General features: G+C 42.8%; 1 protein-coding gene across 1 annotated transcript; it reads left to right on the forward strand.

The window, feature by feature from the left end:
* Positions 1 to 16499: 16499 nt before the first annotated feature.
* LOC311005326 (synapse differentiation-inducing gene protein 1-like) lies at positions 16500 to 21914 on the forward strand (the record flags this gene model as incomplete). Its single annotated transcript, XM_083997707.1, has 3 exons — positions 16500 to 16925; positions 20966 to 21103; positions 21756 to 21914. 3 exons carry the CDS (start codon positions 16500 to 16502, stop codon positions 21912 to 21914), a joined length of 723 nt encoding a protein of 240 aa, XP_083853833.1.
* Positions 21915 to 23211: the final 1297 nt, after the last annotated feature.

Raw genomic sequence — 23211 nt, forward strand, 5'->3', positions numbered from 1 at the left:
AAGCATCTATCATGAGGATAAATACATCAGTCTTAAGTCCATTTACAAACCCAACAGAGAGTGTAAACATAATTAATTGTGATGTATTTAAGCCTGAAGGAGATAGGAAGACCTATGTAAGCGAATTGATGAAGGAGTAAAACACAGCCCTCCATACATACATTGAGAGCAAAAAATGACACTTCAAAAGTCAGTCTAATTAAAGTGGGCAGACAGAGATGATTTATCACCCAGACATCAGTGTACTCTGGGGAATTGGGCCACTGCGAGATACCCATAAGTTAACTAAATCTGCTAAGTCTAATGAACACACTCCGAAACTAATTAGGGAAAGATGTGGAACACCCAATTATGTCCCCCAGAAAGCTCAGTGTGGGACACAGAGAACACAACCGGAACCACAACACGCTCAACACACAGGCGATGCTCATTTCAAACACGGGGAAGATGTACTGCCGAACGCGATGCCTGTAGGATACAGCGACGCCACAGTCGAACTCAACTCCACTAATCCCCTTGATTATTAAACCCAGTTCATTAAGTTCTAATGATGGCCAAAGGAGCCTTGTGGAAGGAGCAAGGAGGAAAAACTGTAGTGAAGGCAAGGAGGGAGGGGGGGAGAGAGTGAGAGAGAGACATGTATTTTGCAGAAATCTTTTCTGGAGGTGGCTTGAAAATTGTTTGAAGCCATGGTGAAATTTTTTAATTAACCTTGATGATAGCGGAGGAGTGTAACAAGAGAAGGGCTGCGCAGGAGTTTCGCCAAGAGAAACATCATTGCTCAGCTGTGTCCCTTTTTGGCCTTTAACAATCTTGTAGTGTGTTGTGTGTGCATGTGTTTGTGTGGTTTATTTTTTCTTCTTCTTTTTTAGCTGCATAATACAGACGAAATCCACTTATCAGTTCCTGGTAAATGCAGAATAGAAAAAACAAGAGGCAAAGCCTGCAGCTCATATAAGGGTAATGAATTTGTTGGTAAGAGTGTTGACTGTGAAAGAGCCCACAAAGAAACATGAGCTTACATTTTGGCCTCTGAAATCCTCAGAATAAAGCGGTCTGCACACAGAAAGCAATCTGTGGGTGCAGAAATTCAGGAAATATCCAATGAAGTGGCTTCACAGCTCCATGCTGGCATAGCAGGCAATGTAACCTTCTCTTCCTGTAGTAATGGTCCCCCACTGGGTCTGGCACCAGCATATAGATTTGGCTCTACATAAAGAAACATATACAAAAAACCCATATCCACTCAAAAAAGCCAAAAACACAATTCTTGAATCAGGTTGTTTATGCACACTGTGTGTCTCTGTTCTTCTTGTTCGTCACCGTATGAAACAATGCACATCATGGGAGAGGAAACAGGATACAGCTTGCAGTTATATGTTGTTTTGGTAATGTGAGATTTATGTTAATACGCAATTCACCAGTGCAGCTGCCAGGATGATTTATGATTGATTTCCATTCCCTGTTATTGCTCCTCAAGGTGAACTTTGGCGGGATGTGATGGTGGAATAAACAGGGCAGCATTTCTAAATGTTGCAAAGGCTCTGAATTGTGCAGCACGTCGGACTTAAAGAGCAGATTGTTCGAATGTCTAGGACTTGTTTCATGTTTCATGTGGTTTATTTAGCAGAAGTGGAAGTTGTGGGCTACATCAGGAAGCTGCCAGATTACAGCATGGTGCTTGTTGAAAAGTGTTCACCAGGGCTATACAGCATCTAACACAACAAATACTGCAAAGATAGACTGCAGGGGAGGAAGAGGGAGATTTATTGATTAAAAAAAAACAAAAAAAAAGGAAGCAGACTGGTGAAAAAAAAATGGAGGGACAAGAGCTGAGAAAAGAGCAGGTGCTGCAGTGTTGGAACAACCGGAGTGTCTTCTATACACTCAGCAGAACCCTGTGATACAATACGTTGCCAAGATCAAGGGAAGAGAAGCGAAGCACCTCTACAGCAAAGGGACAAATATAGAGTGAGAAGAGGAGGAAGTAGTAGGAGGAGAGTCAGTTTCCCCACACTGACAGTTTCTTATGAGGGTGAGTAACACAGAGCAAATCATCAGCGCACTCGTCTGAGCCGGTCTCTATCCAAAGCCTCTGAACTCAGCGTCTCCTCCTGTTTCCACTGAGCGGTGGGACACAGTTGGACTCCCCCAACCTGCCTGATGGGAACCACAGACTGCTGCTGCTGCTGCTGCTGCTGCTGCCGCTTACAGTTCAGTAACACAAAAATAGAACGTACAGTGCAGATGTCTTATATCAGAATTTCTAACATGTGATGTGGATGTTTTGGTTTGTATCAGTTGCATTTGCAGGACTATTGAAGACTTCATACTAAATATCATATTTGATCTTTTTTTCATATAAATGCAGTGGTGCTCAAAAGCTTGAAATTCTTTGACATATCTCTTGATCCATACAAAATGGCTTTAACTGCACATTTTGGCTTTGCATGACAACAAAATTATGTAAAAGCCTGCAGATTTTCTGTGTCACGTATTGCCAAGTCATACAAATTACAATAAACAGAGAACATCAACTTTAAATTAATTTCCTCTCATCTTCTGCTTGTACTAGCAGAACTTTATTGTTTTCCTCGAGGCAAGACCTCTACAGCTGCTGCACCTCATTTGCATATACCAGTCTGTAGATGGTATATTTGCACAGCGAATCTCGGTGCAAATCGTAGTTTGCTCCAATATGTGAGTTCCAGCAGGAGCTGATTCATCGTGGATTTCATAGATGTAGAATGAAAATAAAAGCTGTGAGGACAAATTTAATAACAGGGCTCCATTTATATATATACGTATATTAACACATGATGATACATAAAATGAATAATGTTTAATAACTCCTCCATGTCCGCTGAATACGTCCCTATAAAACATAAATTGGATGTAACACTATACTGTTAGAGTAAGGTTATTCACAGGCAGGAAGCTGCATATCATATTTAGATATCTCTCCCTGATGGATTTATTCTCTAATTAGGCATTAGTTTGAAGTGGGCAAAATATTTTCAGGCTTTTGATTTAACATTTTCGACCCTGGGAACCTCAGTGCTTGTGACATTCACTTCAGCACATGGTGTGTTAATGCTGCAATCAAACCACAGCTTTTGAAACACGATCACTGCTGCGGGGTTAGATCATTTGTTAAATGGAGGCTCAGTTTGCCTCCGCGGTGCATCTACGTATAATGATCAGTTGTTCACTGCAGCAAAAACACAGAGAGTGCGAGAGAATATCCATTTACCCGCATCATCAGTCCCACACATCTCCATCATGGCTGGCTGAAATAGTCACAGGACTAATGAAGGCCACACCACCAGCGGGCTGTTTAAGAGTCTGATAGCTGCTGCTGGTCGACCACCCTGGCGCACAGCACTGTCTGTCTATGGCTGGAGGGTACAGTGACATATGTACCTTGCACGTCATAACGGCGCAAAGCCATTGATATCACTTACTGCTCCGAGGCGATACATCACTTAAAGGTCAGAAGTGGAGATGGTTCTATCTTTCCTTAGTCATGTCCACTCTGTATTCTTTTTGAAGGTCACGTCCCCAGGAGAAAAAGTGGGAAGGAGAGAAGCTGGAGTTACACAGTAACTGCAGGGAGAAACCAAACAGACTGTAATGTTCAAAGGAAGCAGGTTGTCTGGTATTACAGCAGATAAGGAAATCAGACTGACATTTGTTTACAGAAATTTCATAGAAGTGGGTGCTGATTTGTAGATTTGACGGTTGTGATCAAGCCGTTAAACAACTCTACATCACGCCTCCACTCACCGGTGTTCAAGTCCAAATCCACGTCACCAAAGAAGAGTCAGAGACTAGTTGAGGTTGAGTCAAGTCCACATTTCCTTAGCCAGTCATTAAGGTCCACTGACGTACAAATGGAGTCTTCACTGAACACACCTTCCCAAAGGAGTTTATTTACTGTGTGACACAATTGCCAAACAAATGCACTGGTGGTTCTTGGGCTCATGTTTATACTGTAATCTGTACAAACAAAACACAAACTGTAAAAGTAACAAGCTGTGGTTCTACAGACTATTTTGTGCCAAGTCATGGCTCCCACTAAGAAATTATCTCACCCATTTCTTGTTAAACCACAACTTGTCACTTTACACTTTTGCAACATAATCCGACTCTGTAGCTACCAGCCTGGATCTGACTGGCAGCAGCATTCGCTAGTTTTCTCAGCAAAATTAAGCCAAACTAAGGTATGCTAAGAGTCTCCTGCCCTCAGCTTCATACTTAATATCCAGACACATGAGTGGTGTCTTATCATTTTACTCAGGGCAAGAAAGACATTAAGCATCCAAATGAACTATTTTTTAAGATGGATGCATTATGTGATAAACTGTTTAATCTAGTCGACACAGCCTTATTATGATTGCTTGAATCAGCAATTCTGCGTTGCATGACTGCTTGTAGACCTACCTCCAGCCATTATTTTTCACTGTAATGATCAAGGATCACCTTCCTGGTCCCTGGAGTCAGCAGTGCGATGGGTGGAAGTTAATTTGGGTCAACTTGAGAGAAGTTAAACACATCACACACAACTCTCCACCATCTGTGAGCAGCCAACCCAAGGGGAGCAGCCAACTGTTCAGATTAATGTGATTTGATGCTTTCGTCCCTGCAGGCATCCCTGGAGAGTGACCATTAGCACTCTAGCCAGTTCTTTCAGAACAGGATAATGGGAACTGAAAGATGGTCCTCTTTTGTTTCTTGATGGTTTTATAACTGGAGCAGATTTGATCAAGAGACAAAACAGAGGCGCACCTGTGCTGCTCATCTGTCATTTGTTTGTAAAATTGCTGCAGCGAGGTGAAGATGCCATGAGTCACAGAGCCGCACGGAAAGTCTAATCGCCCAGTCGACCCACAAGGTCGAGAAAAGAGGCTGATTCCAAGACCTTCCTCACGCCTTTGCCGACTGCGTCAGAGGAGGAAGCAACAGAACATGTGAGTAGACAGCAGAGACCTGTGCAGCCACTGCTCTTCATTTATACAACACATCAGCTGTTAACCTGTCTCCTGGCTTGTCAGAAAACCTCAAACTCCCATGGCCACGAGGAATCAGGGAATGGTGCACAAACTGTGGGACAGACCGTATTGACTCCAAAACACAAAATTGTGTGTATTTTGATGAGTCATGATATGCAGGTTCACACAGCTTTTATATTCATACCTGCCGTGCTATTGATGCCTCTATGGCAGTGACATATATATATATATATATACAGTGTTATACACAATAATGAATAACACTGGGCCAACTTTATTTTTCTTTCTTTTTTTTCAATGCAACATCAGTGCAGCTGCATCTTCATGCGACCACACCTCGGTCGCGTCTTCACTCGTTGTGGCATTTGCCCATATTGCCCATATTGCCCTATGGCCAGTCCATCCCTGTATGTCTACAGTATGTCCCATTCTTAGTTAAGTTTGTTCAAATTTAGTAGAAACATTTTGCATGGTCAAAGGTCAAAGGTCATGATGATCTACTCACATTCTTGTGAACGCGATATCAGAAGAAATTTGTCACAAAGGTCAAGGTCACTGTGACCACACAAAACATATTTTTATAAGAGTTCACATGCTAATTAACTGAAACCAGATGGTTGGTGAGACGCAGATGGTTTGTTGTTGCTTGGTAAGATTTCATCAGCACACCACACAACACTTGCACTACACTACACTTGCAATTACTTGCAAGAGTTCCTTACATATAAAATTGGAGCAGGAAATGGACAGGGACAGAGGGAACATCAGAAATAATGAGCAAAAACAAGGTCAATGCAGCTGCCACAGTTCAGAGAATCATCTGAAGAGTTCATTAGCCAACATGGGATCCTCACTTTAAAAAAGTGTATCATTAACTACATTCCAATTTTAAAAATTTTGTGTTTCCAGCCACTTATGAAACAAAGTTGTGTCATACTCTTTGTTTTAGTTCAGCTGTATTGTTTCATACAATTCATGAGCTTTAAGTTAGTCAGAAAACTGGGCACAAACAAGTAAATAATTCTATAAATAATTCATCTTTGTATAAAATCAGCTATTGTTGGATTATTTGTGAAGATCCAGCAAAGATATCAGTCATATTTACTGCGGCGCGATGGCACCTATTTTTAGATTCACTTGTTATATCTGCACAAAATAAAGTAAATGACAGGTTGTCAAAAAAATCTTTCACCTCTGATGAAAATGTGCCTACTTCCCTATCTTGGTGATTTCCTGTTTCTCACTCACTTCCTTGCCGGTGCCAACTTGGCAAGCAAGCCTGCAGATACAGAAACCTAAACGTGGAACAATGCCATTTAGGAGCTTAAATTTTAATATTAGCACTCTCTTCTGCACAGGTTTACTGCCTCAGATGTGGATGTATTCACAGTACCATCTGTACCGCATATAGTGTGTCTCTAGAATTAATCTTACACTGCTCAGGTATAATACTGGAAGCCTCTCTGGTGAATTAGCTGTGGTAACACAGATAACCCATACTGCTCCCCCTCTTCTTCTACCTCATACTTGGTAACCATGGTTACCTTAGGTGTCACTTTGTCAACCTATTTTAAGAAACTATCATCCCTTATATAGAATACCACACGTACACACACGCGCGCACATACACACACACACACACACACACGCACGCACGCACGCACGCACGCACGCACGCACGCGCACACACACACACACACACACACACACACACACACACACACACACACACACACACACACACACACACACACACACACACCTTGTAGGAGGAAGCTACCCTATTTGTCATGCTGATACTTCCAGTTATGTAATGTTTAACTCGTGTTAATCTCTTTATAGTAGGCTACATGCAGTGTAAACACTAGGCCACATTATGTTGACAGTGCAAGTTATTCACAAGGGCATAGAACACAGAAATAATGTGGAGGTTTGATCAACATAAATTGATTTAATCCCTTTATACTGTGTATTTATTGGTCCACTATTAGATCTGTTGCTATTAAATCAGGTAACAATATTCTCCACACAAACCTGCTAAATATTGATGGCCCTTGGACTTTTCGTTTACTAACACCACCACTAAGATGACATACAGGGTTTTGAGTGAAACGACTCAACTATTATTGGCCGAATATAGTTTCCTCTGGTGCCGGTAACAGGTCACAAATTTTACTTCCATCCATTAAAATATCTGAACACCTATTGTGTGGACGGGCTCTAGTTTCCAGAGAGTAATTTCTTCGGTGTCTTTTCTTTTTTCCTCTAGCGGCAATATGTGGTTGACATTTGTGGTTTTAAGTGAATCTCAGCCAACCTTTGATAGGCTGACATTAAATTTGGTGGAGACATTCATGCCCCCCTCAAGAAGAATTGTAAAAACGTATACAGTGGTGGCTCAACTTCTTTTAATATTAGATTTTCTAGCTTTTATCCCCTTGCACTTCAGTTACAACTAAACACCTGCAAAATTGATGACATCAGTCTCCATCGTGCTTCATGTTAAATGCAAATGCAATGTGCTAAGCTGGGAGGAAGAACGTGGTAAACGTAACACCAGCTAAAGAAAGATAGTGTTAATGTTAGCATGCATTCACATTTAGCTCAGGAAAGCCTCACAGCTCAGCATGACAGATCCTTATGTTATGTAAATCTTGAATTCTTAAATAAGAAACTTGAAATATATGACCACCAAGAAAAACACGCATACTGTAGGCCCATATAGCAGGTCTACAGTATACCCACAGCATTACATCTCCAACCACTGAAAGAAAAAAGGAAAATAAATCACACAATACAACTTGTTATTCTGAGCCTCGGCAGCCTATTCACTGTCAGTCCTTGAAGTGAAGGGGAAGTCCTTGGATGTTCCAACTATTGATAAAAACATCAGTATCTCATATTGGTTTTTTATTACTTGCTTGAAAAAGGGGAAAAAAATCTACGTGGAACTTTCTACTGACAGTTTTCAGCGCCATAGTAAAATAGCATGTCCACCTCTGACTCAATGTCAAGTGGGAAATAGGTCATTATGAAATGAATGAGGGATTAAAAAGGACCTGATTAAATCTCCATCCAAGCCATCACTCAACATAATGAGCACTTCAATAAAATATGGATATGCCAATAAAATATGTATACTTTCAGCAGTCCCCTGTGTTAAACTGACTTAACTTTAGTGTCCAGCACCTCCGGAATCATAATTAGATGAACTTTATAAATGTGTTTAAAGGGTGAATGGGGCCAATATGGTGTGTGTAAATTCATTCACGTGCAGGATTGGTTAGTTTATAATTTAGACAAAGCGGGGAAAGCTCTGTGTAAGTATGCTCTGATTGTTCCAATTGTGGTTGTGATGTTCCCATTACATTCTGCTGATAGCCCCCATTTCTCTTTTGATGATGAGAATAAACAGCTGACACAATGACAGTGGTTGTGACAACCCCAGCCTTGAACTCAGGAAAAAAAGAAACCCACAAATACCGCATTTCAGATGAATTATGTATAGTGAGGCATCTATTATTCAGCCTAACAAGGGAGAGTGATGTCAATTATAGTGCACATGTTTTCAAGTATCATCCATAGTCAGATCGGCTCATACAGAAGCTTTCACAATGGAGACATTTTCTGGCAATGTCATTTTGATGTTACTGTCTGTGGCTTTACATCAATCAAACTGATATTCTGCAAAGTTAGAGAGCATGAGAATATTCCTGTCATTAGACGAGAGAAGGTCACATTGGTGTGAAATATATCATCTGTACGGTATCCTCTCCTGCTACATTGCTTTTCAGAAGATCGCACTATTGCGGCTGACAGCTGTCCAGGGATAGATGACCAAATTAATACGGCAGAGCAGACCAGTCATCTACAGAGCCTTGGACCAGAGTGCTCGAATGGATGAGCAGTAACAGAAATTCATCTTTTTTTCACAATGATTGCTGCTCTCCTAGGGGTTGTACATGTGAGCATTGATTCTTTTCAAAAGCAGTCCAAGTCAACACGTACGTCCTGTGGAGCACTTGTGTGGTGCCATTGACACAGAAATGATCACGTTGCAGAGCATCATAGATTTCTGGCATGCTGTAATTATGTCCGGATTGGTCCTTCACCGTGGAAACAAGACTCACATCTCCTGTGGGTCTATTAGAGGCTTTTGAGAATGAGAGGCATGATGGTACACACAAATAAGCAGTCCCCCGTGACCTTTTGACACCCGCTGGAATCCCAGTGACTCTTGTTGTGTTTATTAGTCACAACATCAGCCACTGTCACCGTGCTACTGAAAATAGTTTCTTAAATAGGGGCACCGACGGCAGCCTGCCACGGCTCAGATAATAAACCCACCTGAAATTACAGCTCAGAGAAGAACATTAAAGAAAAACATCAGGGAACGTGCCGCTATTGATTCAAATCAGAGTTAGGAGCAGAGAGGAGTTTTACGGCGCATACATAATGCAAGCCTCATGAGATGGAATAATTAGTTTTACGGTTTTTGTTTCAGCGAATATGGTTTTCGAACACATTACACTGAAGAGGATTACGCAATCTACTACAATCTGTACATCAGCATTTTTGTTTCATTGTTCACAGTAGATTTCTGTACAAGAGAAACTGTAATATACAAACTATTTCTCAGATTGCCTTGTTGCTGAATGCACAAAGGTATTAGACGAGTGCCAGCACTGCAGGACTAGGAAGCTAAGCTAGCTAAAACTGCAAATGTTGCCACTGTGTTTGAACTTCTAAAACTGCTTCAGTAAGGTCACGCTGTCCTTAAAGTGGAAAAGCTGATTTTACTCTCTTTGAAGGCAGTGGATTATGAAGTTGGTCAGGCAAACTTTGTCTGTGTCCACCCACCGGATGAAAACAACATATCTGTCTCTTTAGTTTCTAAATGGTCTGGATGCTAAGTGCTGCTCGACAGGTAGCAAAATATAAATAACCATGAGCCAAGCTAATAAAACCACAGGTCACAATATCAAAACAATTGTCTGCAAGTCAATGGAATACTCTAATTTAATTCAGTGTAATTATACTGATATCGATTACAGCTGCTTTGATAAATTGGGGGAAGTACTTGCAGGATGCAACAGGATCTTGTTTATGCGTGCATGTCAGTGTTTTTTTGTTGTTGTTTTTTTTAGTTGGTGGTGGGGGGTGCAGTGACAGGTGCAGACACCAGGTAACTGACATGATGCAAAGAGACAGGACGATGAGTCACCCCGGCCCTCAGCGAGCTCCCTTGCTTAACCTGCAGCGGCTCCTAGACGATTACCTATTTATAACCCTTCCACAGCAGTCCCACAACCACTGACAGACGGGGGGGTTGGGGTGGGGGGGGGGGGGGGGGGGGGGGGGGGGTCTGGCTCTATCTGAGCTCTGTTTTGCTCAGAAGCATATTGAAGACATAACACTAAATCCTCTGCTGCTTAAGATATGGTTTTAATAGGTTTAATGGGAAATCATAAGGTGCAAAGCTCCACCATATGCAGTGACACATTAGGGACAGCAGCTCTGGAACGGTTGGGAACTTAATTACTAATTCGTTTTATTGTACTGATGAGATAGACAGTGTATAAAGCCATACCACAACAAGTCAGACTGCCAACTGTCATGCCTGGCTGACTCATCTGCTGCTACACCTGCAAACACACTACAGGATTACAGTAACAGCATACTACTGCTCATTAGCACTAATAATCTTTCCAACGGTAATCCTCTGAGGTGTTGTTTCTTCAAAAATCTTTAATCCCTGTAAAGATGGACACAGTGTCAGCATCAAATCATGACTGTTTACTGTCAGTTTACAAATCAATAATGCAAACAATGTGCATACCCATTATAATTTTTCTTTCTTTTCTTTTCTTTTTTTTTTTAGAGCTAAGACTTCTGGCACAGCATCACTACATTAGAGAGAATCCATCATATTAATGATCCCAAGGCCACTTCATTATTCACAGAGAAGCAGCTCGGCTGTCCAAATAAATTATCATTGGTGTTCCATTAATGGAAGTTTTCAAATCTGGCCACGGAGGATGCCATTAATCTGCACACAGCGTCTCTCCGGAGTGGAACGGTGGGCCACTGTGCCACTGCCAGCGACCTGTGAAGACGAGAAACTCTCCCACCGTCCTCGTTCTCTCCCAACCGTCCTCGTTCTCTTCCCCTTCTGCAGGAGGAAGTCCAGCCATGATTGACGTTAACTACACTGTGGCTGCAGACTGGACCTCTCCCAAGTTGCACGCTTTGCATTTTTCATGCACCGTTAAATGGGACGTGTTGCGTACAGGTAGAGGATAGATTTGCAAAGTGATAGTTCTGTCTGAAAATGTGGATGACAAACTGCGACCTCTCCCCTCCTGATGGAGCGCTTTCACTTAATGCAACACATATTGCATTTGTGTGTTAGATAATTGCAGAGCCAAAAGCCTGTGGCGGTCCCTCGGGACTCCGCGCACATCCATTCCCTCTGAACCGGTGCACAGACCTGTGCCAACATCCAGACACATACTGTTAATATTCTGATTGAACATTTGTAGAAGGACCTTGAAAAGTCACATACTGTGCAACTTTCCAACGCTTTAATGAAATTGCTTCTCATAACGTTGGCATTCTTTGACTATTATGTTTTTCATTATGGATGTAAGAGGGCAATAAATTCATTTCCTTTAATGCCCTACACTGTCTGGCTTTACTATCAGACCTTAACAAATAACTAAAGTGAAGTTAAAGTGAAATTAATTCTGTGGGAGCCAGATAGCAGCTACTGTTGTGCTTGTCAGCTCTTGAGCTCGGTTTGCCCCTTTGGAAGAACTAACTGCTGCCTGAAGGTGAACAGCTGGATGTGCTGTCTTTTTTCCCCTCCACCTACTTACTCTCTTATTCATCCCCACCTCCAATTTACATACTCTCCTTCTCCCTGTCCACACCAGGACAGGATTCTGTCACGCGCTCCCTGGCCGGCTCACTGTACCCTGAGTCAGGTGTGCATGGTGAACATGAGGTGATGTTTGGCTGTGTCTTTTTTTGTTTGTTTGTTTGTTTCAGTGAGTTTTCCAGTTTGAGCCTCGCTGGATGCCTCCAGGTGTAGAAGGAGCTCCAGCCAAAAATCTTTCCCATATGCCGAGCCTCCCCCTCCCCTTCCACCCTCCTGCTCCTGCACCTGAACCTGGCACCACAGGGACCTTGCACAGCACCTGATGTCTGTGAAGAAGAACCATAAGAAAGGCATTAAAGAGTGAAACTGGTACATTCAGTGTGTGCAGTATAATTCTGGATAAATTATGCTTTCAAACAGATTTAATAGTTTCATTTTCATTTTTCATCAGTGGCACAAGTTGCTTCAGTGGTCAGGACTGGTCTACGCTTTGTGTAAGTGTTTAATCAAACAGGAAATAATGCACAGAACAGCCACATGGGAAAAGCTGCTTAAACATCCCCCTACCAGTCTTCACAAAAGCGGGCTAGGCCAGATCAAATTAAGTGGTTTGATACATTCTCTGCCAATCGGATTAGCCTGATTAATTCCCAAAAGTGTTTAAACGATTAAAGCTGGTTAATGGGCCTTAGGAAAGTTCACGGTGTCAGAGCTAGCTGCGATATCAAACGGGGAGAAACGGGAGAGAATCAATACCAGAGGTAACTGTAAAAAGCTTTTGCTATGTCAATCAGGTGGAGGCGTGGATACCTGCACATTCGGCTCTAATGCTCTTATTTGTTTCTCGAAATTACAAGACTCTGAGGGGGAAATGTTTGACAAATAGTGCATCTACTATGTAGTGACACGGTGTCTAAATATAGAGTAGAAAATGGAGCAGAAGAAAAGGGCACAGTGAGGACCATAAATATTCACAGTCCATCTACAGAGGGCTGGCGAAAGCATGGCCCAAAGAGAAATCTTCTCTGTTCATAAACTAAGCTTAACGTGGCACCGCTGAGCTGTGCTGCTTTAGCCTCACATTTCAGATTTGGACGTTTCAGATGGTGGATGTCCCCCAGATCTTCATTAGGAAACGTTACTCTGAATCCTGCTATGAAGGATGGTAGAGAGGAAGAAAGAAGGTTCTGCTCCCCACCACCCCACCCTGTTCTCCCGCTCTGCTAATATACTCGTCTCCTGAGGGAGTGGTATCCATCACGGGGACGGCAGAGCTGTTATGCCACGTCGACTCGTGCATGTGAACACAAGGTGACTCCAGGAGAGACACAGCTCATGTGTGCCCAGTCTTATAAATGCAGCCCCATGTTTCCCCCATAAAGTGTCCATCAGCACCTTAATGCATCTCCCAGTGAAAGTGACAGAGCCTGGGCTTGCACATTATTAACTCCAGACATTTTTATGAGCCGGTGGAACAGAGTGCCCCTCCTGAATAAGATATGTTTCCAGTGTTCGGAGGCTGTATATCAGTCTTTTAGTTTTTGGCACAGCATCACAAACCCTGATAGGCAATGTTTTCTACTGTGTCTTTACATGAGTCTAAGCTGCAGGCTGTGTCTCTGTAAATATTGTAGTTACGTCATCATTATTATTCTCCAGTGGGATCAAAAATAAATTAGGTTTATTAGGTTTATGTCACCCATTTGCTTTCATGAGTAAGACATCTATATTCATGTTATATAAACGGTGTTTACAATGATAAATTGCGCCATGGAATCATAAGCAGCTTAGCAGAGTGGGGTTAAAGGCACAAACGAAATTGGCAGGCTCATGATAAATGCATGGGATTTGTTTAAAATATTAATCAAATATAAATGTGCAATGAATTTAATAGTGGTTTATTCCTGAGCTATATTTGGAGCCAATTCAGAGCCAGGCACATTGCAGGCTCAAAGAAATTAAAGTAAATTGTCACCAGCTGGATTTGTGGATGTGGAGATGGAGGATTTTATTTTCAAATTCATGTAGAAGGAGAGCTTCATTAAAAAAAAAAGAAAAAAAGATTTGTGAAGTTCATGTGTTGTGTGTTTTCAACAGAGGAAGAATGACAATTTAAAGGGATATTCATTTGTAATGGAATGGAAACTTACAGACATACATCCTGTGTTATTGTCTTGTTTGATTCAATTATATATTTCAGTGGTTGCATCTAAGGAGACACCAAACCTGTTTCACAAAGACGGAAAAAAAAAAAAAAAAAAAAAAAAGGAAAAAAAAAGCACCGCTGGGGGTGCCAGTATACACCAGACACTGGGAAGGAGAAAGACGCCCAGGCGAAGGCAAGTTTGGAAATGTCAAATCCGTGGTGGGTAATAGAGTTTACAGCGCGCCTGCACGCAGCCAGTCAGCTTGCTGGAGTCCGCTCAGCCTCTGTCGGAGTTGTTTGGAGGCTGAGCTCAGCGTGATACTGTGCGTAAAATCTACCTGTCAGACGCAACAGCGGTGCCACAGCAGGCAGGGAGCTCACAGCGAGCAAAGTCCATCTTCACACACACACACACACACACCCGGACTAAACTGAGCATCTTCAGCGGATACCATATGTTGTGCTACGGTGGCAGTTTCCTCCTAAAACTGATCATGTGAAGTAGAGGTAGAGAGGTGGGTCCGTCCGTCTCCATCGACTCAGTTGCGCCGAGGAACGATGCTGAACAAACCTGCGGGAGGATTGTCTATCACAGGTAAGAAGGTTTTCGGGTACGTTTAGCCACTGGTATGAAAGTAAAATATTATTACACTGTTATTATGGAGTAAATACAAGATCTGTTCAACAAAAGAGTGAAAAGGATCTGAAAAATTACCTCGTGAATATAATATGTAAAAGAAGTATTTGCAGTTTATGTGGTATAAAAAAAAGGTGTGATGTCATCAAAATATTGTGTGTGTGTGTGTTTGAGAGAGAGAGAGACAGAAAGAGAGGGAGAGAAGGAGATGTATTATCAGACTGTAGTAAACAGACAAAAACAAAGGGAGAAAAAAGAAGGTGGAGAGACAGAAGGTGCTCATGATCATTAATAATTGTGGCATCTGGGCACACGCTCATGTGTGCTGAGTGCACACCTTCTCATGTCATGTCAGATGAATTTTTGTGGATGTGGGATGTGGGTTCTGTTGTGTAATGTGGTGTGTAATGGAATTCCCTGTTATCTGGTGAGTGGTGCAGCCTCATGTGAGAATGGAAACCGCTGGACACAGTGTTGGAGATAGTGAGCCTGAGCCTGTGTGTGTGTGTGTGTGTGTGTGGGCTCAGATTCACAGCCGCTGGCTCCCAACATTATTCACGCTTCTCCACGCCAAAAACCAAGCAGCTCTCAAACCTATACTGTTGCTGCAGGAGCTCTTGTTTGTCATTGGGGAGGTCACATGGGCCAAAGGTCTCCTGTAGATCTGCATGTCTATACAGTATGTGGGAGACAGAGAATCATTGCATGTGCAGAGTTACAAAATCTTATCGTTTTCAATGCTGTTCCAGTCAGTTCCAGTGGTTCATTTGATCATATTCCAGTTACTGTTATCATTGTGCCTGCTTCCCTCTGCAACTCAACCACCTCTCTGACCTCAAAAGTAAAGCTCTGCCTATAATCTGTGGAAAATCACTAAATTGTCTTGTGTATTTCCACACTGTGGCTCATTCCTCACTACAGCACTTTGAACAAAACAGCATGAAATGACTCTGACTTGATCTGCTACTTTCTACTAATTTCAAAAAATACTACACAGCTGCTTCGGGGGCTTTTATCTTATTTCATCATTAGACACGGGATGAAAGATTAATTTGATAGATGCGGGCCAGGAGAGTCTTGGCTGTTGATGCTGGTAAATCTGCTAAACAAAATTGTGTATTTGCTTTGCTCAAATCTGGACAAGCTCAGATTACGCAGCCTCCGATAGGCGGACTTGTTGCCTCAGCGACCGCCTCTCTTAACTGTGTGCCTGTGTTTCTTTTACATAAAACACTAATTTTATAACTGATCTCCCACTTCATTTGTCCTGCTGCTCTCCAGCTGCATTTGAAAACACTGAGGAGGAGTCAAGGAGGCCAGTCCGCAGGCTAGTCAGTGTAATCAGTATGCACTGGGAAATACAGCAGCACCTGCCACACTCTTTCTGCTGGTTTTCAGTGCAGGCAGCTGTGACAAGTGGGAGATATTTTTCTCCCCTACATGTTGGTATGAATGTGAGGGTGTGAGATGCAACAGTTGAACATACAACAGATGGTGATTTTATGGCCCAGACTGGCAAGAGTTTGTGAAATAAATGTTGAGTGCCAAGTAAGATTTCCTGCACTGAATTTATATGTGTGACTCGAGACTTCATCATTATTGTTTTTTTTCTCTCTAAAAAACTGCTGTTGGATTAGATTGGATAGTTAGATTGCATTTAGATTTATTTTCCATCTCTGTGCAGTGATTTAAGTGGACTGTTGTTTCTTTCTTACATTGTTTTATTATTCTGCTCCTAATGTGTTTTTCCAGCTGCCACACTGCCAAATCTTTCTTGGACTCCATCCTCGCATCCACTAGACGTCTGAACCTGCCATCGTCATCATGGAGAGCCTCAGCGAGCTCCAGAATCCACTGCTTGACAAAACCAGCAGGCACGTGGTCCCCAACGACTACCCGGGTTACCAGTGCGACTACCCGAGCCAACCTTACCAGGACGGCCTCATCGGCTACTACTACACCGGGACTAACGGCAAGCATAAGACTCAGCAGTTCCTGGATGCGACGTCCCTGCATCTAGCAGTGGAGGCCTTTTACAGACCCAACTTCATCCTGTACAAAGATGACGTCAGTCTTCACAGCAAGGACTCCAAGAGCGAGAGCTTTGAGACCACGTTCACAGAGAGCAAAGACACTGTGTTGGACGGAGTGTCCACAGAAAACTGCCTGGACAGCGCGCAGGAAGAGAAGGACGTGAAGATCCAGACGGTGTCGTACGAGGTGGAGGATGAACAGGGTCCTGAGTATGAGGTCAGAGGCCACACGAGAGCAGGGGTTCCCAAAGTGAGGGTCGGGACCCCCCGGGGGGTCGCGAGGCGCCGAGAGTGGGGTCGCGAGATGATTTCCAATAACATTTGAAAATTATTAGAAATACTAGCCTAGAAATCTAGACGCACCCTAGCGGCAGCAAATATATTTGCTCCGTAGGTGGGTCTAGAAACGAGCCATAGGAACTTTTTGAGTCTTGAACACAGTTTGTGTTCACCAATCACAGCGCTCTATCTGTTTAGAGAGTCGTTGGGCGGGCTTAACGCGATGACATACTTTTTAATTGGCTTGTCATCCTGCTCTTTGCTCTGATTAGTCGTAGCGCTCTAGTGCTACCCTATTGCGTGTAGAGGCAGTTTGAAAGACAGCCTTCATCCCGCCCCCTGGATTGAGCCAAGGTCTACCGGTCGTTGCTAGACTATACATTTTAATGATATAGTCTGGCTTGTCAGGCTATAGAAATACAACATTTTAGCTGTAATTGTAAAGACGATAAAAGTAGTTAAAATTAAAAATAAAACTATGCAAATACATTTTCCTCCTCATCTTTTAAAGTAATGTGTCAAAATTAAGTTTGCATGACAGCAACAATGTTCACATATTCTGCTGTTAACTTAGAGTAAATAGCTACAGAATATGTAAAATCATATCCTTGTTGTAAGGCTGTTCTGTTCTTTTGTGTAGTCGTTATGCCCGTGTTTGGATACGCCTATTAGTGCGTCCTACTCTGTGCGTATGTCACCTAGTGAGGGTCACAGTCAATGGTATCGTTATTTTGGGGGTCACAGGCTGAAAAGTTTGGGAACCCCTGCTCTAGAGCAAAGAGTGCAAAAGCCTTGTTCAGGTATCTTAGTGTGGAGATTTAGGTGTCTCCGTAAGCAGGACCTACTTCATTTGTAGTCTGATACATGGTTTAGACTCTGCGTAAGCAGACATACAGTAGAATAGTTCTAGTTCAAGCTCCTCACTCCGAGCCACAAGGTAATAATTACTGAAACTACACAGGATGAAAAGCAAATTGACGCAACTGAGAGCAATTTGAGTGTACTGGACAGAGTGATTAGAATTTTGAGGTTATACATGAAATTAAAAGCATTTCAAGACTCAGCCGTAACTGTCAAGGCCGTCTTTCTGCAGAAAGTGAGTAGTGATGCTATTATTTCATTTACCCATCTAATACACTGCCAGGCTGATTCATTCTTACTGTATTTCTCACTCTAAATGGTCAATTTGCTGGAGTCTTTCAAATTCAGTTCAAGGGTAATTGCGCGCTTTTGTTTTATAATTACACTCTTAGAAAATGACACATCTGATTTGATCGGTCCAGGCTTATATCTTTTAGGACAGTAACTACACTCTGCAAATAAAACCATGACGGCAAAACGAGCAAAGTCTTTTCAGAAGTGGTAAAAATCTAATTTCACCCTGGGACGCCTATGAGACACCCAAGGGCTCTAAGCTGGCAGAGGAAGAAGTATAGCACTCTAACTGGGCTGATGATTGCGCCAGTACTTGTCACTCAAAGGCCTAGCAGATAGATAGAGACATGGTGGTGACTGCCATTAATGCCATAAGTAATGATGCGCTTTGAGGGTATTAGGGGCGACTCTGCTGATGCACGGCTGTTGGAGCAGGTGAGCCCGGAGATAAAGTTATTCCACGTCAATTCGGAAAAGCAAATGAATCTGATGAACAGATGAAAGTTGTATTTCCAGCTGGAATATGAGGCTTTTCAACTCAGCACCTGCGTTTCTCTACTTTTCCTTCCTGTGTGTCTGTACGTGTGAGTCTCAGTGCCAAGATTAAATTTTACGTATACCCTAGTGTTCATAAAAACCACACCAACCTGCACACAATATACTATAGGTTCATTCAGGAGTAGACATTATTCCAAGGCTTGAGTAGAGTGTGTGCCATCTGTGCATTGATGCATGGCAGCTTTCTACGGCAGCAAATCAAACATTTAGAGGCCTTTCGCGGGAATAGGGACTAAAAATAAGTGGGAGGAGCAGAGCTGGTGAAGGCTTCATACAGTTGTAGTCTGTGATGGTTTTACACAGTTTCCCATTACAGTTGCATCAGTCTTTGTGGTTTCATGCTCCCTGCCATCCACATCATCTCTCTACAGTTCATAGCGTAGACGAAGCTACAGGGAAAAACAAGGTATGACTCCACATGTAGTTTTTGTCAGCAGATGTTTGACATCTGTGTGATGGAGAAAATATAAATTGCATGTAACAAAGTAACAAGAGCACTGTGATGATGCCGCTGTGATTGTCCCCGCCGCTAACAGGTTGCGGGGGTCTTTGTGTGACCTGCTGGGGAGTTCTCCCCCCCCCCCCTTCCACACTCTAACGAGGCCTCAGAGAAAGCTGTGACAAGGTTGTTAAAGGCACTGCGCCTCAACGGAGCCCCATCAGTTATACTGGCATCACACCAGGCTGGGAGTGTGTGTCCCCAGCCGGCCGGAGTCGGTGTCAGGCAGGCTGTCAGTAGGACTGAATGCACTAGTCACTCAGGACTGTAATCAGGTCCTGCTACAAAGATAAAAGGAGATTACTGCAGTTTGCGCCCACCGGTTTATTCATGTGATGTCAGATTATGTGGTTATGACCAGCTGCCGCTTTGATGGATCACACCCGGCTGTCCAGGTGGGCACCGTTCATAAAGCAGATAACAGGAAGCTTCATAATGTTTTTTTTTTTTTTTTTTGGCAAATGTGGCTGTGTGGAAACAGTTTGAAAAGTATAGCGCTGCTGTTCCATCTTATATCCAAATGAGGTTTCTGCACAAAAACACTCCCAAAATAGCCCAAGATAATTCCATTAGACCCTGTGGTTTGGTAAATGTAGATCAGATTAAAGGCTAAAAGAGAAATTTGTGCACAATATGTTTAAAAATTAGGCTGTCAGTACACAAGCATGGTTCCTTTCTTGTTTGCCCGCCTCCCTGACTGTTCTTTAATTACCTCTGAAATGGTTGCTTCAGTTCCTGCCTTACATATCGATTTCTATTTTGTGCCCTCCTTTTCCCCTCTTTGATTGATCCCTGCAGGCAGCAAGACTAACAAATGAAAGCTGCTCCTTATGAGAGCTATTTATTTGGACAAACGTCCACTCCGTCTCTGGGACAGCTGAGAGAAGTAAGGCCACGTCCTTTTAAAGGTCAGCCATGCAGTCACATTGCCATCCTGGCTGCAGGCTTGATGTGCCAATGTACCCAGAGTGACATTCAAATGTATCATTCATTAGCTCGCTCAGCTCTGTGGCCTTGATTTTTCTTTTTCTTTTTTATGTAGAATTTTTGTTAGACAATCAAAATCAATCCAAAAAATAGAAATGGATTCTTATCTACGAATACCCAAGCTCATCGGAAAAACTCTGTCAGTCTAAATAGATTGTAGGCTGAAGCTGCAGCTTAGCCCACACTTTTGACAATACATCATGTCCAACCACTTAAAGTAACAGAAAAAAAGAGAGCCAAAACAAAACAAAACTAAATGAGGAGTCGGAGTATGGAGGCACAGTCTTAGGAGCCCGTTGAACACCCGGTGTCTTGTAAGACTCATGCTGTAGAGGCAATTTAGCACATAAATGACACTGTCTTCTTGCTGTTTCCCCTGTCACCTCGCAATGATGGAACAATCCGTTAATCCTGTGTTATCTGTCAGGCCGTTCATGGGTGTTGACAGAGGCACAAAATCCTCTCTGGCTGGCTGAGCACATCATGTCCTGGGTGGTTGTGGAACAAGGGCAGATATACTGGCCTGAGTGGTGTTGGGGGGGGGGTTTGGGGGTGGACAGGACCACTGTAGAGATGTCCAAAGTACACCTGACTATCTACACCTGTCAGCCTCACTCCATTATTATATAAGTGTCAGGCTCTGGATCGCCACACTCACCTTTTTGTCCCCATTTCAAAGGAAGTGTGCTTTGTCTCACTAAATGTCTTTCAACTCTAAATTGTATCATCCATTCCTTTTCTGACATTTAATTATTTTTTATCAACCCGCCATCTTCCAGAGTGACAGCTCCAGTGACAGTGAGAGTGAGGACAACTTCATCGTGTTGCCCCCTCGGGACTACCTGGGCCTAGCCATCTTCTCCATGCTCTGCTGCTTCTGGCCGTTGGGCATTGTTGCCTTTTACTACTCTCACAAGGTAAAGGCCCAGAGACCTCAAGCCTGTCATTAACTCTGATTACACCGCATTCTATTTAAGGTCAGTGAGCACAAGCACTCAGACAAGTGCTACCGCAGCCCATTTTCCACTGTGTGAACCTCCTTGCAGTTGTTTCAGATGAGAGACTGTGTAAATTTAGCGGGTTCAGCCCACTTGTTAGCCGTCTGTATTCACTTTAGGACACCGGTGTGCTCTCTATAAGCAGTGCACCGCAGGTAGCCTCCATTATTTTAAGTTGCTGAATCAATAACTGAGACCACATTTGTAGTTATAGCAGCATCTTAGGTTTGTCAGAAAAGATTAAGCTCTCGTCCTGCAACATCAAATAAAGCAGAGCATATCCCAGCAGCATCTTCTAGAATAATTGCAGAGACAATTATACCGGAACAGAAAAATAATGTGTCAGAAGAATAAATAAAGGCCAGGCTCATTTTTTGATAGGAAACCAAAACACCCAAACAACGCATTTATCACTGTCAGAGGGATAATGACCTAATTGCCATGGTAACTAATGGCTCCCCGAGAGCATTTCTTGTTTTCTCTCTTTTAACTGTGGCTTAACACCTACTCATACACTCAGTGCTGATGAGTAACACACCAGCTCATTTCACTCTCTGCTTTGTTTTGTCAGACCGGCAAGGCCATCGCTAAGGGAGACTTCTCCAGAGCAGGAATGAGCTCCAGAAGAGCTCTATTCCTGGCTGCTCTTTCCATTACCATTGGAACAGGGATGTATGTGGGGGTGGTCGTGGCCCTCATAGCCTACCTGTCCAAACCTGGACATGTATAGCACTGGAACTGGTTTGCTAGAGGGGGCGGCGGATAGTGAGAAAGAGGAAACAAGACAGGAGGAAGGGAAAAGATGAGGTCGGACAGATTTCTTCGCCGTGTGTGAAGGTGTGTGCCAGTGCTGCTGGCTGGCTGGCTCTGAGAGGAAGAATCCAAATGATGAGAAAAGACTAAACCAGAGAGAAGAGAAAAGGGAAAAAAAAACACAGGACATGTGGATGGAGTATCACTTGGACTGCATATTGATCTGGACTGAATCTTTATTTCTGGGATGCAACACTCCCACCAAGCTTCTCCACCACCATCACAAGGAGAAGAGAAGACAAAAAGATGACTTTCACAGAGACTGTGCTGTACTTATATGTTAAAAGAAAACTGAGCTCATAGCAGTAACAAACTACCTACCTTTGAACACATTAGTCATTTACAGCGTTTTTATTTTACCTCTATAATAGATGTATTCTCTGTCAACACTATTACAGATTGGGTACTGTCCACTTTGTAAATGAATTCCTTGGGAATTGTAGTTTGTTTACTCGAGGAATGTACTGGAAATTGATTTAGTCGGTAAACAAGAGCAAATGTGATGTACACAAAGCTGCTGAGCAGTGGTCAAGAGGGTTAGTTGTGTTTATTGTGTACTGTAAATGTAGTCAATAAATACATTTGGCATGAATAATGGAACATTCACTGCCATGTCTCCCATCCTCTTATTCATTGTGTTTTTGTTCATTCATTGTCAAGGACTGTCGTAGAGGACAAAGTTCAAACCAGAAAGGGCAGTCGGGATATTGTAAAAAGCTCAACCAATTAAAAACACCAATGCTAACTCTTGTCTCTATCACATATGTTCCTCCTCTGAAGTTAATGGGATAGTTCAACATTTTGGCAAATTGACCCATTGCCATAATCCCTATAGGAGTAGGTTCATTACCTTTATTTGTTGGTGTGATCTATTTTTAGAACGTCGGAGCAGAGCCGCGAGCTGCTCAGAGCTACGCTACGGAGGCTAATGGGATTTCTTGGTTTCCCTCATCAAACTCATCAAATACACAAGTTTGAACCTGCACATTCACCACGCTATGAGATAACGCAAAGTTACAAGACAGAGTTGTTTTCGAGGCAAATGCAGAGACTGCTTGCCAAAAAACTGCCCCCGACGGAAACGCGCATAAGCAATTTTGCATGAATTTACCAAGAAATCCCATGAGCCTCCATAGCGTAGCTCTGAGCAGCTTGCGGCTTGGCTCCGGCGTTCTAAAAATAGCTTGCACCGACAATTAAAGGTAACGAACCTA

The sequence above is a fragment of the Trachurus trachurus genome (assembly GCF_905171665.1).
Source record: "Trachurus trachurus genome assembly, chromosome: 22".
Lineage (NCBI taxonomy): Eukaryota > Metazoa > Chordata > Actinopteri > Carangiformes > Carangidae > Trachurus > Trachurus trachurus.